The following is a 21,808-nucleotide window of genomic DNA, read 5'->3' as shown; positions in this document are numbered from 1 at the left end:
ATTTTGGAAGATGTAAAATATAATTTTGAATAACAAACTTCAAGCTGATATAGCTAAGTGGTGAAGAAGAAACAGGAAGACTATCCTTTTTGACTACATCTGAAGCTCCTTCCCCATAACCAAAGGAGAAAAGAACTAAATGATACTCCATTTACTCAAGGTAGCTTTGAGAAATCAATGTGAAGAATAACCTAAGATGTAAAATCAATTTTTCCCACTTCCCTATAAAAACCTTTAAAGCCATTCTTCAACAGCTACTAAATGGTAATAAAAAATCTAAATGTGTGTTGAGGGAGATGCGGAGTTTGAACAGAAGACCCTATTAAGTTTAGCGATATTCCTTTATTTTGCAAAAAAGAAATAGTTTGACTTGAAAATATACACTTAATAAAAAGAAAAGTCTGGCCTCAGTATGGAAACTGATTAGCCTGCACGTGCAATGACTATAAGAAAGGAAAATGCATCTGCTGGAAATAAATTTCTGAAGCATAGGAAGAAAGCAGTTGGATTTGCAGTCAGCTTTACCAAAAAATAAGAAAAGGTTATACAACCAGAAGTTTATTTGTGTTACAAATGATCACAACCATGACTAATATAAAACTGAGAAGGCATTGAGGAAACATGTCTACCAGGTACAAGAGTGCAGATTTATCAGAACATAAAAACTAGGTTGAAATTCCTGTACTGGAAAACATATGTGATCTTATAAGAGAGAAGATATTTCTGGAAATTTAAAATTATAGTCACAGTATATCATGGAGTAAGTGAAAGAGAATGAATAGTTTAATACTGTCCATAGTGATTGTGACCTTCATCTTCTGTAACAAATTACTGAAGGAAATTGAAATTGGGTTTATTGTCTCTGTACTAATCAGTCTTGCCTCAGGCACATCTGTTTACACATAGCCTGTGAGAAATAGAATAGCTTCTGTGTAACACACTTGTTTTCATGTTTACTTGTCCATGCTGCACATACAGTAGATAAATTGCTTCCAAAAGTGAACTGTGGGTCTAGTCGTAAGACTCCACACAAGGTTTTCTCATAGCTTCTGTGTAGGAATTACAAAGTCAGTGAAGGAACATAAGGATGCATTATTGCCTTGTACTGGAGATTTAAATAGAAAATCTTTATTGACTTCTACATAAATAACATTGTTAAGTCATTAAACAATTGAGGGGTTTTATAGCAGTTGTTAAAAAATAAAGGATATAATATGATACACTTTAGCACTAAACTATGTAAAATAGTGGAAGAGAAACAGAACTGTGTTTTCAAATTCCAAAGCTGATTTCATTGTTGCCTAGGCACGTTGGTGAATATGATACTCTAAAGCAGTTCATAATAATCACGACAGACGTCCCTGGAAAAGAGGAAAACAAAATATGTTTATGTACATCTGGAAACTAATAATTATTACTGACTCTCTGGAGACTGTTAGTTTACAAGCAGTGGAAACAGGCAATTAGAAATACAACAAATTTATGTAGATTTATGGAAAAGAATGAAAAAACAAGTTAATTGTTTAAATTGAGTACCCAGATGACAATGAAGTCTGTGTACAATATGGGAAAACTAATAATTATATGTTTGATTAATCATTAAGATATTATTCTCTTGTGCTTTTGGGTTTGACTCTAGCAATACATAGTGATTGACCAAGAGGTATGAGAACAAAATTCTACATGAATAAACTAGCTCTTCTGAGTAAATATGTTTGTCACACTAAAGCAGGATTATCTAATACCTAAAATTGTTTTCCATGTAGATTATTCCATTATTTCAAAGAAAACTGGAGATATAATAGAGGAAAATAAGGTCCATATGTGCTGAAAGCATTGAGAAAAGTTTTATACTGCAAATACTGAGCCTATAAAAGTGTCTAAAATTCTGCTTCAGACAATGTCGTTTTGACAAAAAAAGATTCACAATCAAACCCTTACTGAAAGATGAAAAGTATGGACATAAATTATAAAAATAGTCCCTTTTCAAATATTTTTAAAAATCTAGTGCTGCTATGGTCACTATTCACAATGGTTCTTCTTCCTTAAGTCTGTGTAGATTTAGATAATAGTTCTTATTATAACCTGTAGTAACTAAAACTGGACTTAAATGTGTAAGGGTTGCAGGACTAAGCCCTCAGTTTTCTTTTGATAGGTACAAAAATTGCACATGGCTTAACATAAGCCTTTTTATGCAACCTTAACTCTTACACGAAAACTATTTTTAGAGTCATTTTGAGTATGTGAACAAAATTATATTAATGTAAGAGTTTGACCCAGAAACTATGAACATTCAGAGAAGACATCTTCAAAAAAATCCCCTCTATTATGCCTAGGTATTATGTTTCTTAAAGGATTAGCATTTAGAACTACCATTCAAAGTAGGAAACAAACCTCTCAAAAATTAAAACTTTCTGTCCTAGAGAGACTCAGTTTTGTATAGCAGCCATAGCATATAAATATGGCTGAATTATTTTTAACGTCGCATCTGACTAACCTTACAAACAGTAATCCACAGCTAACATGCACAGAAGCAGTAGATTCACAGCCCTGTAAATACATTTTTAAGGAACTTGACTTTCCCCTCCACCAACATTCAACACATTCCTTGTGCAGAAATGTTCATTTTGGTTCACCAAGTCATCCTCTACCAATTTTTTTTCCTATCAAACTATTACCCACAAAGTGATTCACTGAACAAATATGGATTGGAAAGTCTCTGACTGAAACTGTCAAAAAAGACTTTTCTACCAGGATTAAAATTCTCTGTGGGGGGACTGATGTCATAAAATTATACTTATTTTCTTCTGTGTTCCTCTACCAGATAAGTAACATCTTAATCTAGTTAGTTGAAATTCAAAGTTAATTCTCAATCTCAAGAATAGAAATAATCCAACAACATTAGGGGCAGAATGGAACAGTTGAGTATTAAGCTTTACATGTCATGCTGCCTGAAAAAAGTTACTTTTCTTTTTGGCAGACTCTAAAAGTAACTTCTGAATTCAAAACAATACAGACCTTTGTGGTTTTTTTAAGGATTGACCCACAGCCCCTCGAAGTCATTGGAAGTCTTTCCACTGATTTCAATGAGTTCTGAATTAGTCCCTTACAATTTTTTTCTCTGGTACATCATTTATCAGAGAGTTTAAAATATATGAATAGGTACCTACCAAAGTGTCAATAGATTTAGGTTTTTGTTCTCTTGGCTCCCCAAGACGTTTAGCGTTTCCTGACAAGAGAAAAGATCTGTTTACTAAATACAGAAGACTTTAAAAATATAAACTAAAAATAAACAATTCAAATTAAACTATAATTAAAAAGACAAACTGAATCATTAAGGAAAAGCTTTGGAAAACATTTGTAATGTTTAAGTACTGTTCTCAGTTACTAGAATTTATGGAAAAATAATGTATTACAAACCACTAGTTATGAGGTTTTACATTTGTTTAATAGGGAATAGTTTGGCCAAATTAAACTGACTGAGCTAAGGCTTTTTAGATTACTAAAACAAATTAAACTTTTTAAAATGAGAATTTAGGTGATCTTAAAGCCTTTCTAAAATCTAAAATGAAACTTTCTAATTTGTATCCTCCCTGTTTTTATTGGTTATATTAAGATAAATTAAGTGAGATTAAAATCTTATTTGATTTATTTACCTTTGCAAATGAAGACCGTTTTAAGGGTTACACATCCTCTGCCTCTGACGAAAGCGACCTCAATTAGTCAAGTCAGAAAGTCTTTAAAAGCTTTGTGTTTATTGCTTCCAGCACGGAGCGAGGTGGTCATTAAGGTACCAAAATTCTCATAAAAATTCCAAAGTTGCACTAGTGAAAAAATGCTCAACAAGATGAAAACTAGTCACATCTTTTTCAGAAAATTCATTAGCTATTTTAAACCATTTTAACCAAGATTATTTTTTTTAAATGTGGCATTCAAGCAGATCCATACCATTAGGATACTTTAAACAGCATTTAAATCTATTGTAAGTATATAAATGTACATTTAGGTTTATACCATTTTTTTAAAAAAGCTGTACACGTGTTTAGTATGAGCCTTTTATGTTGATCATTGTTAGATGAATTTCTCCCTGTTTACTACTATTTATGAAGGTTTATTATAAAATAAACTAAAGCATAAAATTACTCTCACACACACAGATTTTCTTTCAAAAGTTTATTTAGTATCAAGCAAGAGTAAACTTTGCTTAACACTACAGAACATTTCAAGACTTGAGTTACAAAATACCACATTATTTGCATTTGTAATTTGCTTCCCTTTTTACGCATGTTTGCAAGAGAAAAACTAGCAAAATGGTTGAAAAATAAAACTAAAAACTAAATTGCTGAAAACCTTTAAAATAAAAGGTTACGCTTATGTTAAAAGAATGGATTAACATATTTAGTAAACCTAGCTTTTGTTTAACACTAGTTAATCAGAGGTTATTTTTTTTTTGGATCACCTATTTTTCAAATACAGTCTGGAAATAACAAAGTTCTTTGTTTTACATATCTTTCTGTCCAGGATGTTCTTTCAACAAAATAGTTTAAGTTCAGTGCATCCATTCAATTTTTAAGCACTTTGATTTAATAAAAAGGGATTGTTTATAGAAAAAAATTACTTGGAACAGTATACAGGACTGGTGGAGATTGGATATTTCACAACATCAGACAGTACAATCAGTATCTGGCATATGGCTGGTCTCTGTAGACTCCCTTTGTTGTCCTTGCTGAAGGTGCCTTGTGTCTCGAGTTGGTCCATTCTTCTTGTCCTAAAACAAAGAAAAGCAACCATAATTAGATATTTCCCAGTGATCCTTGTGGCAGTATTTGTTTTTAAATATTTTTTTTTAGTTTAATTTTGGAGTTCAGTGCTTTTGCACTAACAGTTGTAGAGAATGAAGGCCAATATTTAGCCAAAGACTGGTGAACTTCCCCACACTGCTCTTCCATCGTGCTTCAGTTCTGATTGGGATTAGCTGGGGGTCAGAATGAATTTAGGTACCTATGATATTCAGTCTGGTCTCCGATGAGACTAAAACAAGAGTGCAACTTTGGTGGTAGATTGTGATGTGACATTTATGCTAACAGGAACTGGAGTAAGAACATGATATTTTATGCAGGCAACTGAACAGATATCAAACCCCGCCCCTCAATGTCTTTTGGTCACTACCAATTTAGGATTACTTTGATTAGAAAGCTACAAGCGAAAATTTCATAATTCCACTATGAACACCTGTGGCTTCCCTTTTGAGAACACACCTGACTAATATAGCATTTGAGATAACAATGGATTTCACAGAAAAAAATACATTTCCCATAAAGATCTACAGAACTGGATTGTAAAACAAACAAAAAAAAGTCTTCTAAAAGCAAAGGAAATTGCTTGCCTCACTTGTAACAACAAAATGAATAAGCACACAAAGATTTCCACAACACACACTGAACTGCATTATTATTAACAATAATAATATTTGCATCGTAGTAGCACTCAGGACCAAATCAGAATCAGATTCCTAACGTGCTAGGCATAGAAATACATAGAAAGACATGGTCCCTCCTCAGGTGCTTACAATCTTTCTGTAAATCATTAAACGTGATGAAGTACACTTATTATTATATATTAAACTTCAAGTTTGTGCTGACAAATAAAAAGCTATTGATTTTAAGTAACAAAAGGTTTAATGAGAAAATTTTACATTTTCTACCTTAAATACTGCAATACTACAAAATGTTACATCTTATGTCCTGCATTAGGCAGGCTGTAAGCTTTATCACTATCAGATTTTCCCTTAATGAGGTACTCTGAGAAATCATACTCCTACTGTCAAACAGTTAACTTTAATGCTGAAATATACGATTTAATCTATGCAGTCCACAGAGACCGATTTAAAGAGCTGTGAGGGGGAAAATTTGCTTGAAGTGACCTCCTCTTTTGATGCAATCATCTAATCAACGATTTTCCCTCAAGTTACTCAATTCAAGTAGATGACATGTGGCAAACCTATATGTTCGAAGCATTTTTTATGACAAACAAATCTTAGCTGAGGTCATCATTGCTTCAGGGAGGAGGTATCATAAAACGCACTTCAAAAGATAACTGAAAACTATTTTCTGGTGTATGTTCTAAAAAATGTCATAACATCCATTAACCAGAGTCATGATTCACTTGCACAAGTCACTAGCAATTCAAGAGTTTTTGAGCTTCCTGACTGACTGAAGACTGTATTTCTCTGATCTCTCTCTACTCAGGCTTTATCCATGAAGCAAAGGTGCCTTTTAACGTGCTTTAGCCTTCTAATCCATAACAGATTCCTTTAATTAAACCTATCACCGCTGAACTTCTGGTTTGAAATATTTAATCCTACCATTGTGGCATATGTTTTTTGCTTTATTATGCATTGTCTTGTATTCATACAAGTACTCTAGTACCCTTGTGTCTATTACATACCTTCAATACTTTATAACCTTTACATACTTACTACCTGGTTGATTTTACAGAACTGGAACTTGGAAATGAATTAATACAACAAAAATCATAAACTAGGTGTGAAATGTGCTTGATTCAGCCCTGATTCAGCAAAGAACTTAAGTATATGCTCAAGTCCCACAGACCTCAATGAAGCTTAAGCATATGCTTACATGTTCTGAATTGAGGCCTTATGTCTCAATTCTGCCATTCTTACTCACACTAAATATTACTGTACTCTGAAAATAGTCCCATTGATTTGGGGGAAGGTAGTAAGTGTGAGTAAGGGTGGATAATATAGCCCTCGGTGCTTATTTTTACTGTTATATGGCAAAGATAGCTAACAACTACAAAAGAGCCACAACAAATTTGTCTCAATAACCATAAATCTTCAACATCTATAACAATGGGACTCCGTATCAGCACAGGAGTCCATATGGGTGGAGCCTGATGCAGAATAGCAGCATTCTTCATGAAAATTCTTCTTTTCTGTTTAAACTGATTTTTTTTTCCAAATTATTTAACACACACTGATAATTCCACTTGCAAAGCTACTCACCATAAGAATCATATGTCTCCTCACTAAGTCCATGTCCATAATCATAGTAATCTGCTCCACTGTATGAAGAAAAAGAGACAACATAAGTAATGCAGTTAGAAATGTAGCATTAAACAACATGTCTTAAATCATGATAGACTAGATTCACAAGGGACTTAGGCACTTAACTGCCTTTTTAGGGCCAAAGTTCAACACTTAGGTGGCAGTGACACTCAAAAAGTCATTTTTCAGCTGCCACCTGACTTTGTAGGTGCCAACAGGCATGCAAAATCACCTAAATCTTGATACCGCCAAGATGCTTGGCCCTCTAGCTTATTTCACATGGATAGCATCCCACAACGTTTTCATGGTCGATACGTTTGTAGCTATGTATAATCTTTTGCATGATTATTGCTTGAAACAATGTCTTACATGCGGTCAAATGCCTACTAGATGTTTGCAGGACACTACGCAACAGATAAGAAACAACCTTTAAAATACAGAGTGGGTGACTGTGCTAGTTTGGTACCCAACAGCCAGATAAATCCAGACCCAGGATGGAATGCATGACTATTTGGAAAGTAACAGAATTACAAACCGCTACAACCAAAGTCCTGGCTTCACTAGGAAAACAAGCTGTGTTCTTACCTTATGTTGGCTAACGTGCTACTAACATGAGATAAAATCTGAATCAAGACAAGGTAGTTTGTAGTTTTAACATGGAGTTTGCAGGGAGAGGCAAACCCTAGGCTCCCCCATAATCTTTTTATGTACAGAGTACACAATACATGTACTGCGGTTGCATCTAACTCAGAGAGAGAACTACAGAGCTGAGACAACATTTGAGTCTTCCACTGCTCAGGTAATGAAATAGTGTTATCAAATTTTGGAAAACACCTGGGCCAAACGTGTAAAAATTCTGGCTTCTGCAAAAGCAAAACAATAAATGCAGTGAATGAGTCTCTGTTATTGCTAATCTAAAGCTTCCTGAACTAAAATTTCTAGCTGTGTCTGCACGGTGAAGTTCTGAAGACCTATACAAGATCTTAAATTCTCATCTATGGTTTGTCAGCCCACGTGATACAGACCTGTGTACGAAGGACAAATATTTGAAGCATAAAAAGTAGCATAACTTTGTCCTGCAACAGTTCAGTGATAAAACAATCTTAGTTTTGACAATCGAGAACTTTAAATTGACATTCTCTATCACTTCACACAGTATCAGATTATTTATTGTAAGACTGTCATTAAGTCTAGAGGCCTACAGCAGCTGAGCCCCATCCCTGTGCCTGTCAATCCTGTCAGAATTACTTTTGCAGTGTTTCATTTCACAGACCTAAAATGTCTATTAAACAAAAAATGACTCACATTTCATGGCATGTAAACTGCAAAACCAATAAATACTGGAAGGGAGAAAATCACTTATTTACATTATAAGTAACAAAAATTTATCTTTATTACCTGACACACTGTTCAGTATTAATAATCAGGTCAAATAAGAATGTAAAGTGCTCAAAGTTGCTCAGTGAAGTGCAATGCTCTTTCCCTTCCCTGCACCCTCTCCAATCATGCTCAATAACAAAGTAATGCTGCTAAACCCCTGCACTGCTGACTTTTGTCTGAACTTGACAGTATGTTAAACAAACATGAAATTTTACACAAGACGGCAATGGAATGTTTGTAACACAGCGAAAAGATTTTGTGCAAGTGGTTGTGGAAAGGACTGGACAAAGGTGAAATGGAGAAAAACTGTAAGACTACCTATCTATTGCAGGTCTCCCTATAGTTAGAGCCAGTTAAATTCTTTTTGGGAATGTCATGTTATTTGTTTTATCTCCAAACCCCCACAACCCACACACCCCCTTGCCCTCTGTTATAACAACGGGGCCTACAAATTTACACAAATAAGACATGTACGTTTATAAAATCTCATATTAAGCTATAACAATAATTGTTCATAGAAAAAGATGCAAAAGGGAGACAAAAAGACTAAATTAGTCCAAACAAAAAGGTCTACTGATATAACCAAGGACTGTGTTAAGATCATGCCTGGTAAACAAGAGAAGCATGGGACCAGAAATTATGAACTATAATTGATGTGTTCAAAATTAGGCCTAATTAATGAACCAAACATTGAGAGACTGAGCTATTCCACCCATCACTCCCTTTTGGCGTTTTTAAAAAGAAAGACTTTTTTGGGGAAAATTAAAGGACAGACAGATGCAAATGCTGGCTGACTGAAGAACTTAAAAGGGGAAGGAGGCAGCTTCACCATTATGATAGTCACTCCTGGAACCTGGACCTTCTTTGTCCTAATCCTGAGAAATGTCCTGACCAGGCTGGGCCAGCGAGAGGGAGCCAAACGGCACTGCCACCTCCATCGGCTCCAGCTAAGTCCCAAAAACCACCTGCCACCCCTCTCCCCAGCTGTCTTTTTCCTTCCCCACCTTATTTCTTTTCTTTCCTACCCCTCTCTTTTTTCCTTCCAACAGGAGTCTGACTTAGCTGGCCAAGGCTGTATATTTTGCAGCACTGCTGAGAGTCTACGACCAGAAAAAGGCAGCTAAATTCAATATCTTAAACACAACAAATAACACAACATTAGTACAAGTTTGCCAGGTCTCAGTATGGCTAATAAGACCCTGTGCTGTGCCTGTGTTTCTCCAGCAGTGAGGTGGCAGTGAGTCAGCACCAGAGACAGAGGCTGTATTTTCTATCTTTGCTGTTCTCTTCTTTCCGCTCATCTTGTTTGTCCTCTAGAAAACAGGACTGGACTTCAAACAACAGCAACAATGACAGATCCAACCCATTTCAACTAACCTTTCTCATTTCCCTAGAAAGGATGCTTTGTACCATTTTTAATACCAGCTAAAAGATCGTCATATGGGGTTGGGGGGAGTTTCCTTTAAAAAACTCTCTTCAGCCGAAGGGAAAGGGGACATGGGGTGTTATTAGAATAAAATCCTTATTGAATACTTTATATATCAAATGCTTTAATGCTTTTCTTTCTTTTCTGTATATTTAATAAAAGATTAAAAGGATTTTTCATGGTGTGTTTGCCTTGGTTCTAAGCAGGCCAAGGGCTCTGTATAACAAACCCTAACCCTTGTTTAGCACAGTTTAAAGTTGGACATTGACAGGGTCATATGAACACCTTTGACTCCCTGGGTCCCTTTATTACATCTACACATTCATACAACACCTCCCCTCGCCACCAACCCTGACTCCACCTGCTCCTCCTCCCCCACAGCTCTCGCCCCCTCTGACCTCACCTCCTTTTACTCTTCCAACCGTCACCTGAGGTCCAGGCACCCTTGTCTCAATACCCAACCCCTGTCCCTCGACTCCTCTGCAGCAGTGCCCAGCACCCGCCCAGGACCCGTCACTCCACCCTATTCCATGGAAGAAGGAGAAAACTGAAGTGCAGTGGCTCCCTTGATGGACATGCTCAGGGGAGGATGAGCACCCGCTCTTCCTAGCTCCCTCACAATGGCTGCCTAGTTTAAGTGAACACTCATGGTACATGCGTCTGTCTTTCTACTGCACTACTTGTGCTGCTGCCAAATCCTCCTGCCAGCCCCTGCCAAGCCCCACCCCCTCTGCACCCACATTACGTGAACGCCATGAATGCCGGTGTACCACATGGGACTTGCCCTGGGCTGGTGCACTCCATATGGTGGAAGTGATCCTATTAGCTCACCATTTGCACCTGTGGGTGCTGCCCCAACTATTGAGTCTCCCAAGGCTGAGGAGAAGCTTTGTTTTATAATGATTTTTTCATTGTATGTGGTTTTCCATTTTATTTCTGGTTATTGTGTATTTGTGAAAAACATGGGACTTTACCTCTAGTACCTATCACTGCAGATTCTAAGCAGTGCTTGGATTCAAAAGATAGCATCCCATACTGTCTTGGATTTATTAGTACATATCCGTCCTCTTCAGAAACATTTCACAAAGTATGAAGGTGCCAAAATCACTCACAGAAGAACTGTTTCTTCCCGGAGCGAAAGATTTAGTTTTTGGTAACTTTCCTTTTATAGGTATTTACCACTGACAGAGCTGAGTGCATTTTACAAAGAGTCTGCTATATTAGAACTCAAGCTTCCTTTCAAATTAAACCTCTGAATTCATCAACTGAAAAACCCAAGTTATTTTTATTGTTATGGCCATTGCACTCCTCACAACAAGTACAATTTACACCTATGCAGAGGGCCCATGGTAAGACTGGTTATGCAAATAAAGGAATCTTCAGTTTCCAAAACGCTCAAACACTTTCAAAAGTATTAAAAATATAAAATAACTAAATAAAAAGTTTAATTTTCTGAATTTGTAAAGAACCTGGACACGTATCCTTTTCACCTGTTAGGGCAACAAGTGCTTCAGGATCTAAAGATGCTGGTCAAAGACTGCCTAAACTTTGTATTTGTTTTTAAATTATCTAAACCAAAAGTGCATTGAACTGGGGGAAAAAATCTGGAATCTGCTTGGTCAATATTTCAATAGAACTGAATACATTTTAAAATGAGAAACTTTTCTTTCCTGACAATTTTCTCTTTGAGATTTTCTATGCTTGTCCAGATGTTTGAGAACAGCTCCTTCCTGCCAGCAGATGGAGACAGTACTCTGAAGCTTTTTTGGTGAGGTCTACTCTGTTTATAAATATATTGCTCACCTAGGTGGCTGAAGTTTTGACAGCACTAAGGCCATATTTTCTCAACAACATATAACTTTAATTCTGAATCTAGACTGAGGCCTGGTCTACACTGCTGTGGAGGTTGACTGGGAACACGCAAGCTACATTTCCCGTCAACTTACTTACATTGCAGTACCACTGCACTGCATCAATGGGAGATGCCCTCCAGTCAATGCAGCCTTACTCCTTTTGGGGAGGTGGATTAATGGCGTTGACTGGAGAGAACTTCCAGGATTGATTAAGTGAGTCTCCACAGCCCACTCAATCGATCCCACTGCATAGATCCCCAAGGAGTCAGTAGTGTAAACATACCCTGACTGACACTGGAATTTTATCTACCAGATGCACCTATAAATTCATATCTAAAATATCTACAAGTGTTTGTGTATATGTAACCACGCAGGGTATGTACACACTGATGGCAGCAAATTCACCACCTCAATGTCGATTCAATTAAAGTCGATTCAATTAAACCACCTCCTCAAAAGGCGTAGTTCTGCGTTGACAGGAACAGATTTCCTGTCGGCGCAGTGTAGTGGAGATGGCGTGCAGAAGAGGATTTAGTAAGTCGATGTGAGTTACGCAAGCTACTCTACGTTGACTGCTGCTGAATTTCTGGTAAGTGTGTACTAAACCTCAGATATCTATAGCACCAGTGTAGTATGTTAGAGCTGAACATAATGGAGGGGGAGTCTGTAGGTACCAAAAGGGAGAGTCTGAAAGGTAGCAAAAACACCCTAAATTATCAAGTAGGAAAAAATTCCCATTCTCTTTGATTGGAATCTCCCAAAGCAATATTTACACAACAGTATGAAGGGATTATCATCCAACAATGACTTCAATATGCTGCTCCTAATTGCTGAGGGCAGGACATTAATCCTATAATGCTTAGAGAAGTGTGAAGTGAGGCCCAAATAAGTAGTTTACATATTGCCAAAAGGGAAGTATCTGCTTTCTCTGTCTAAGGCTATGTTTACACTGTTGGCGGCAAAATCACCGCTGCCAGATCGATCTTTCATGATTGATTGAGCGGTCAGTGAGACCCGCTCAATCGATGAGGGAGTCGACTTAATAAGTCCACCTCCTCAACTAGCGTAGTGCTGAGCTGACGGGAACGCTTCTCCCGTCGGCTCAGCGCAATGTGAACAGCGCACAGAAGCAGTCGACAGGAGTTACACAAACTACGCAGCGTAGTTTGCGTAACTCCCATCGACTGCCACCGAATTTCCGGGTAAGTGTGAACAAGCCCTAAGAAGCTGCCACTGATCAAGCAGAGTGAGCTTCCTTATCACCACACAAGTAAGCCTCTTGGATGAACTATTTTATCCAGTTAAACAACATGGTAAATAACATGGACTAGTAATTGCCTGTCCTTTCCTGGTGCAGTGTGAAGAATGTGTCTCTAATGATCTGAATTTATAAGCGTAGAAGATAAATCTTCACATCACTGGTAGAACAGGACCTAAGTTCTCCAATTCTTTTTGCCGTGAAGACTGCTTCTAAAAATAAATCCTTGTTAGACCATAGCTATAGAGTGATTTTTTATACAGATACAAAGAGTAGCTTAGTAAGGGCTTTCAGCACCAAGTTCATGTCTCAAAGAGAAATGGCAGCTTGATTGCTGGTAGTGTGTTTTATCCTAAATATAGGATCAGGTTGAGGTAAGGTAGTCTTTTCTTATGTCTCCTGTGTTAATCAGCAACATACAATGTTTTCCATCTGCTGCAGCAAGAAGTGACTGCCCAAGGTAAACCAATAAGCCTGTCATACAAACAGGATGACATCACCAAAATATTTCAGTTACAAGCCAGCAGCTTGGATACTATTACCTCACGCCCCACAAAAAAGTTAAAAGAACATTAAGGTTGCAAAGTCAAGCACTCAAAAAATTAGGAAATGCCAGAATTAGGGTTGCTGGTGCAACCTTAGCTCAGCCCCATGTCCATATGCATTTTCACAATCTTGAATTACATGATCACATACTACTTTTACCACAGGAACCCTGCTTCATTCAGTGCCCATGACAGACTTGCTCTGGGACTGAATCGGAGTCTTGTAGTGGAAATTTCTTTTTCCCTACTCTCATTCTTGGAAACAACTGAACTGTTTTATCTGAAATCTTTCAGAATAATTCACACATACCCAGAATGGGAAACTTCAACCCAAACTGTAAAAGTTTGGCAAAGTCATAGGCAACTGAAAACAGGGTCTTATAATGCAAAATATCAGGCAATCTTAGTGCTGGGCAGTGCCACCAGTCCTGCCTTTAATAATCATTGTGACCTTAGATTGATTATTCAACATAGTATTTGAAGTTCAGGATTTTTAAGATTCTACCATTAATTACAGAGTTGTCAGATGTTGCTATTAAAAAGTTGTGGGTCAAAATACAGACAAAATACATCTAACTGTGTAAGCTGTTGGATCTTGAAGAAATGTTCTTTTGTTACTGGAATGCAACTACTTTAGAAATTTTTGAATATAGCATTAAAATTTGTGCTCTCCCTTGGTCTCTGACTAGAATAATTTGTTAACTACAGAACTACTGCTGCCCTACAACGATACCCACAAATATAACAAAGTGAAAATTAAAAAGAATTTAATTTTTTCTGCAGCAGCTGTGGACAAGGCGCTCCTAATTGAGAGTCTTATTTCCCATTGCATGCTATACAAAATGCTGTACAAAATGTTGAGAAAAGCAACAGAAAGGACATATGAATTGATGGTGATTGACACTAGTCCTATCACTCTTCCAGTAGACAACTGCCTTTATAAGTGTCTCATGCTGCAGAGGAAGGCATAGCATGGCCAAATTCCTCCCTCAGTAGCAGCCTTTCCCGTTACTTCATGTGTCAGTCACAGGACATCTATACACGCTGGTGACCTGAGAAGGCTAAACCAAGGAAGGAGGTAATGAGGAGCTACTGAATGGACAGTTGAACATATAAGATCATTGTACAGGCCTACCAGGTTATCAATATTTTTGTTTACAACCATCTGCCACTCTGGTTCCATCAGACTCTGAAGGAACCTAACTAAAATAGTAATTTGTTCTAAAAGGTAATAATGGCTGATCACTGCTCTCTCTGTTCTCCAGAGCTTCTGATAATACATGAATACATGAATACATAATACATGAATTATGATAATTATGATAATACATGAATTATGTGGGCTATGCAGGATGGGGGGGGTTTCCATTTACCCAGCTTTGCATGTTATCTAAATTTGATTGTATGGTTATTCTTGCCTCCATAGCAACCATTTTGGCTAGAATATTGACCAAGGCGAAAGCTGTGGCCACTTTAGCCCCCTCGCCATCACTATTTGGTATCTTACACGGTCTAAAAGATGCAGTTGGTGAAGCAGCAGAATTCCACTCTGTATATTTTGGAATGACTCCATGAATGCTCCATAGTTATTCAAGCAGCCATAAGAACAGAATAATGGCCATACTGGGTCAGACCAATGGTCCATCTAGCCCAGTATCCTGTCTTCTGACAATGGCCAATGTCAGATGCTTCAAAGGAAATGAACAGAACAGGCCAATCATCCAGTGATCCATCCCCTGTCGTCCAGTCCCAGCAGTTAGAAGGCAGAAGCTTAGGGACACTCAGGGCAGGGGGTTGTCTCCCTGACAATCTTGGCTATAACTCACTGATGGACCTATCCTCCATGAAATTCCATGAAGGAATTATCAAATTCTTTTTTGAAGCCAGCTATATTTTTGGGCCTTCACAACATCCCCTGGCAACAAGATCCACAGACTGTGTGTTATGTGAAAAAGAACCTCCTTTTGTTATTTTTAAACCTGCTGCCTATTAATTTCTTTGGGTGGCTTCTGGTTCTTGTGTTATATGAGGGGTAAACCACATTTCCTTATTCACTGTCTCCACACAATTTATGATTTTATAGACTACTATCATATCCCACCCCCTTAGTCATCTTTTTTCCAAGCTGAATAGTCTCAGTCTCTCCTCATATGGAAGCTGTTCCATATCCTTAATTATTTTTGCTGACCTTCTCTGTACCTTTTCCCTTTCTAATATATCTTTTTTGAGATGAAGTGAAGGAAGAGTATTGCCTCTAGCCTGTCACTGTCACCTACAGTGATAGAGTGACCTTTCTTGGATCACAGTTTCAAAGAAGATACCTCTGTTTTCTTGTCCAATGGAGAAAGTGGCCTGGGTCACTCACTATAATAAAGATAGGATGGATTTATCCCTTGCTCCAGACAGGAATCAGGACAATGGCAGCAGCACAGGCAAATGGAGAAGACATTGTGGCCAGCACCAATCTATGGCTGTATTTAAGGTGCCTACAGCACCATTGTTGTCCTGTGAATTTATTTTCCTTAAGTTCATGAAATCACTGGGTCAGGTGTCAGCATCTTGCTCTGCCTTTAATGCAGTTGCTGATCTGTTTCTCTGTCATCCCTATTGTGACATGTGTTGGAGACCCAGTACAATTTGAGTTGCTTGACCACTGTCCTACAGGCCTAGCATAGCTTCAGTTGCTTGCTTGGCTATTCTGACCCCTGTAGCATGACATCTTCCAGTTGGCAGAGACTGAATAACCTTAGATCTCTCAGTTTCTGCACACCATGGCAATAAGATGACAAAATACAGATACTGTATGCTTGCAGCTACACATAGATAACTGTGATGGGAACAACAAGTTATCCTTGAATGTCTGGGGGTACACTGTTTTATTGCCAAGGGGCACACTTTTACTCCACCCCTCCCATCACCAGATGCTGTTTTGACGACCCCAATGATCATGGTGAGAATGGAATGTAGTTAAGGGTGGAAATCCAATGTAGGAAATTAGCATATATGATAGAGAGATAATTAGGTGAAGGTTGTTTATAGAAGGGTATAAGAAGTCACCACTTAGACAAAGGGGGGCGCTCCATCAACACCTAACTCTGCAGGAAGTGCTGTGGTTGGACCAGAGGATCCATTGACTCCCTGGCAGGGCTCCTGAAAAAAGCCATTCCTGTATACAGCCTTCTGAGTAACTGTTTAGCTCTCCAGGCTTAGTGAGTATGATATATTGTAGTTAATTATAGTTTTGTATCTAACTAGTATATTTATAGAAAACCTTATTGACCTGCAAATCAGGCATACCGTGTCTCAGTGGTAACCACACTGATGACAAAGTGTCCAGAATCAACAACATGTGTCACATATTGTTAGATTTTTGATCCAGTATTACTCAAATTACTCAAATTACATGTAGACTCAAAATGGGGCCAAACAAAACGATGTGGCCTGCAAAATATTATCACATACACAGAAAATGAGTATGCAGACTTCCTTGCAAGTAATACTTGATAAGATCACAGAAGACAAATTACCATGTCTTTATCAATGTCACTGAAGAAACAGCTACTCCAATAATTGTACTTAAAACTTTCACCGAAATTTTCTGATTCTCCCAAGTGCTCTTAAAAAAAGAATACATGAGTGACTATTCTCTCCATGAGTTAGGGAAAGAAAATTAACATTGACTTCTCATTTAAAAAAGTGTCTATGTTTAAAATGAAAAACGTTCCTTCCATTAAAATATTCCATAAATCAATCAAGTTGGTTAATTGTAACACGTATCCAACACAAATTCATAAGAGAAAGGAAATGCTAAGTTTTGGACACCACTTAGCTGTAGCTAATGTGCATTACATGAGTGATAAGCAAGGCTTGAACTTTGGACCCACAGTACAGACCTCTACCAGTGGAACTAACTTGAGGACTAACTCAGTAGCCTCTTATTCTCTAGTGAGCCAGCCATTACAGATGGCCTGAACATGCATTTGTGCAATGAGTTACACTGTCATCTCATGTGATCCTGTTAGTACATAGAATATAGATATTCAGGCCTGCCTGTAAAGGCCCATGTTTTGGAAGTATATCCTTATCATTTAGCTGGTTATAGGGGTATAAACCAAAAAATCAAGACCACAGGCCTTCTCTCACTGTGACAGTCTGAGGTCTTGTACTTTGGCTCAGATGCAGAAGTGGCGGCCATAAGCTGGGAAGCGTGCAGTCACATACGCACATTCCAACATAATATCTAATACCAGGCTGTTAAGACAGTGATCTAATACCTCCAGATAAAGAAAAGATCCTAGAATGTTTAAAGGAAACTTTGTTAGCATTCTGTCTGGCAAAATAATTACTTATCAACAGTTGTGTTTGTAAAATCTATACTCCTTACTGTTTTATCTTTATGGTACCCAATTTTCCATTATCTATTTGAATGATTTCTGTCTGCTTCTTTGATAGTTACGCAACAGACAGAAACAAAGTGTGATCAGTTAAGGTGGTGGGATATGATTGGTTAAAGAATGATGTTACACTATGTTAGGATTGTTAAAGAATCATCTTGTAATATTGTTAAAGAAATGATTGGTTATGATACGTTATAAAAACTGAGGTAAAACAGGAAGTGGGGGGAAAATTTATTGATGTAAAGGATGGGGGCGGAGGGAGGGTCCTAATAGATGCTTGCTTGAAAAGATCCCAATAAACCTGTTGTATTGCCTGCTGCTGAACTCTGGACTTCTGCTTCTGTCAGCAAACTAAGAACTGAAAGGAGTAGGGGGGGATCCTAACAGATGATAACATAAATGATAACATTTATGATAAAGCAAATAAAACCCTTGAGAGCACTATACCACACACTCTTCCCCCATTACATGAATACAGTAGCCTTCTCTACACCCTTAGGACCCTGCTAAAAGAGTATACATTTTGTGTGTATAAACTATATAATTGTTTCAATTCTCTCTCCTAACTCCCAGAATTTCACCCACTTGCCTAGCAACCCATAAAAGACATTTTTCCAAAGATGACATAAAGCACTTATGAGCAGAGAGAACTGAAGTTTCATAATAAGTTAGAGCTTTGACAACTCTCCCACCCTTTTCCAGCTTTTTTTCCTCCCAAGCAAAAGTAAGTTTACTCGAATCACTGCATCTAAAGAGAGTAAACTGTTTCTAAAGAAAAAGTGTTCAAAAAGATCAAAGTGAAACTGCAAAGTTTCATCCAATTTTAGTGAAAACCATCAGCATGTTGAATGTGAATCTGCAAACCACTTTATTGTTGAAAAAAATGTGGTCCGGTAAAAATTCTGGTGCATTTTTTTTGTAGCATTTAGAGACTGAATTGAACTTTTAGATTCAGCACTTTTTTCATCCACAAGGCAGCATCTGGTGCTTGAAGTTGAGAAAATTAAATTGCACACTTTACTTTTAATATAGTACCACTTTATTGGGAACACAAGAACTTTCAAAGGACAGGAATAGGCAGATGGCTCATTAAAGCTCATTCTTATAGCCATTATTTGTTATTCCTATAACAAGTCAACCAATCATTTTAACATCAAGCAGTACATTTTTGAAGAGATGTGTAGACAGAGATTTAGCCAAACAACTCCCAGTGAAAATGGGATTTGTATCGCTCAGTCTCTGCACAATAGTTTGAAAATTTACCCACAAACCTACCCATTATCTAGGCCAGGAGTGGGCAAAATATGGCCCGTCCAAGTGTTCTGTCCAGCCTGCCATGCAAGATCGCTACGCTGGAGCGTCAGGCAGCTTTCGGCCAGTTACTACCCGAACTTCCTGCTTCCGGCCATATGACCGGCTCCATTTACCTTGGCAACTGGAGTGTCAGGCAGTTTAGTGATTCTCGGCCGGTTGCTACCCAAACTTCCTGCTTCTGGTCATGTGGCCAGAAGCGGCTCAGATCTGTGAGACTTACCAGAGTTTGTGGAGTGGCCCCTCTGCAAAAATTATTGCCCACCCCTGATGTAGGTGATCACCACAATAGTATCCAAGGACCAGATCCACAAAGGGACTTAGACACCTGAGCCCCATTTTTAGACAACACTGCAACCCAGAAAACTGCTCAGATACTGTGTTACCCAGCAGACAGCTAAACTCACTTGTGCCTACGTTTTCACTGTAAAAGTTCCCTAGTCACTTAAATTTCTGCCTCTGGACATGCCCATTGTTCTCTTACTCTGGGCATCTGGATGCCTCTCTCACTTAACCACCAGTGCTATCTACAAATCAGGGAAAGATAGGCATTTGCCCATGTATCTTGCCTGAGAAGCCTGATCCAGTAGGTATGCTCAGAGCCCCATTCAAAATCCAGCTAGAAGTGGCACCTCCCTTACAACTTTTAGCCCCATGCTTAGATCATTCATCCGGGACTGTGGGAGACTGGAGTTCAGTTTCCCCTCTCTGCCTGATAGGGAGAAAGCTTTTGAACATAGGGATCTCAGTTCTCAGGCAAGTGCCCTAACCACTGGGCGATGGGATATTCTGACGTGGAGCCCCTTCAGTTTCTCCGGTTGAAGCAGTTCCCCTTTGGATAAACAATTTGAGTTGCTGGAACAGGGACACTAGACCCTGGGTCTCCCACGTGGGTGTCCTAACCAAGGCTATTCATTCATTCAGTCTCTCTCTCAATGACTAAGTATGCACCTCCACACAGCCCAGACTCAGAAGCCCAACTCCTTGATAGGGGTGTGACTTAAGACACGTCCTTCTGGTCAGCATCTCCTATTGGCTAGTTTAGGGAGCATCCTGCCTAGTGTGCTGGGTCTTGTGGATCCTATTCTTATGCACCTATCTTTTCCATTCATTGTATAGGGAGCTTAGGCACCTCACCCAGGCTTTGTGGATCCCATTATTACTCCTGTGATTTTCTAGCCACCTAACACCTTTCGTGGATCTGGGCCCATGTGCCTAAATAAAAGCGGTTCTCTCCAAGATCTCTCTTTCCAAAACAGTATTCCATTACTTGCTGAACTGAAAATTACTTGTTCTAGATGTTTCACCTTTGGCAGTTTCCTAAACTTCATCTATCTTTTGTGTCAAAATGTTTTGCAGTTAGTTCAAATTGCTCATGTAACTAACAAGGTATTTTAATCCATATTACTTTTTGAATTCGTTTCTATTATAATTATCTGCGATGTATAAACTCTGAAGATCTCACATCTTAACAAGATTACTTGCTTATTAACACCCTTCTAAACTAGAGGTTACATTTCACCTGTACTTTCCTAATCATTTCAGCTCTCCAGTAAGCAAAGGAGAAAATTCTAAATCCTATCTATTCTCCTCCACCTTACCTCAGTGGTGATAATTGAGACACTGGGTTCAAAACACCGTACAACTGTATCTGTGGGCAAAACTGAAGCATTTGTGCAATGCGAATGAGTTAAGTTTGCAAACAGAACATTATTTTTTTTTGCATTTCCTGAATACTTAAAATAAGACCTTAATGCTCTTGTGTTTGTATTATAATTATAGCAAATAAAAATTTCTACAGCAGTTCTCCAAACTGAATTATTTTATTTATTTTTAGATATATCCTTCAACAAAGTTCATTTATCACATACAAGATAGATTTTGTTTTTCTCCAACAGTTGGCCTCTGAATTTTCAGGTTTACAAAATCCTGTCCTATTCACTAACTAAAAATACTCCTAATATTTATTATATTTATTAGCTCCCTGATTTGCACCTTGAACTACCATTTGTTTGATTACCCCCCATCTGCTTTCCCCTATAATCTGAAATATCATATGGTATGTTAGCCTCATGACTTCCATTATCGTCAGTCTCTGATAACTTCCTATGCAGCAACTTGGAAGTATACCCCTTTGTAGCATTCCAACTGCTCTACCTTTTATAATGTTTACTAAATTTGCAGACTAATCATTTGTGCAAAGCATCAGACGCTTTTCTTAAACTCAAATAATTTGTTAGATTTGGGGCAAAATTTTCAAAAGCACATAAGTTAGTTAGGAATCTAGAGCTATAGCAACAAAAGGTATTCAGGTGCCTTAGTCCATCATTTAGGCACTACTGACATTCTCAAAACCACAGTTCAGCCACTGAACCCCACAGATACCTCAGTTTCTGCAGTCAGACTTGCTACTCCACATCTAACAAGATGCTTGTAGCCCTCTCTGAAGCCAAAACCCAGTGGCCTTAAGTGGGATTCTCAAAGTAGGCATTCCCCTACCTATCTTGCAGGCATTCTCAGACCATGGCTAAGACCAGACACTGTTCTCAGACCATGGCTAAGACTTGACACT

At 38.1% G+C, this 21,808-nt stretch overlaps 1 protein-coding gene across 8 annotated transcripts in view; it reads right to left on the bottom strand.

Annotated features, from left to right (window-relative positions):
* Positions 1-345: 345 nt before the first annotated feature.
* The window catches only part of KHDRBS3 (KH RNA binding domain containing, signal transduction associated 3), a 205,970-nt gene continuing 184,507 nt past the window's right edge, over positions 346-21,808 (bottom strand). For 7 of the 8 annotated variants that reach the window (XM_067531684.1, XM_067531676.1, XM_067531704.1 and 4 more), the window contains 2 exons: positions 7,025-7,083; positions 4,134-4,768 (listed from right to left, as the gene is read on the bottom strand). In XM_067531684.1, coding sequence (XP_067387785.1) covers positions 4,677-4,768; positions 7,025-7,083 — 151 coding nt within the window. In that variant the 3' untranslated portion in view covers positions 4,134-4,676. Of the gene's footprint in view, positions 1,362-3,170; positions 3,230-4,133; positions 4,769-7,024; positions 7,084-21,808 lie in introns of those variants that run through there. The other variant, XR_010916904.1, reaches the window with a different exon arrangement.

The sequence above is a fragment of the Emydura macquarii genome, unplaced genomic scaffold (genome assembly GCF_026122565.2).
Source record: "Emydura macquarii macquarii isolate MOO-44397 ecotype Brisbane River unplaced genomic scaffold, CSIRO-AGI_Emac_v2 contig_369, whole genome shotgun sequence".
In the NCBI taxonomy this organism is placed as follows: Eukaryota; Metazoa; Chordata; order Testudines; family Chelidae; genus Emydura; species Emydura macquarii.
The sequence above is the reverse complement of the archived record's forward strand: the minus strand, read 5'-3'. Positions and strand labels throughout refer to the sequence as shown.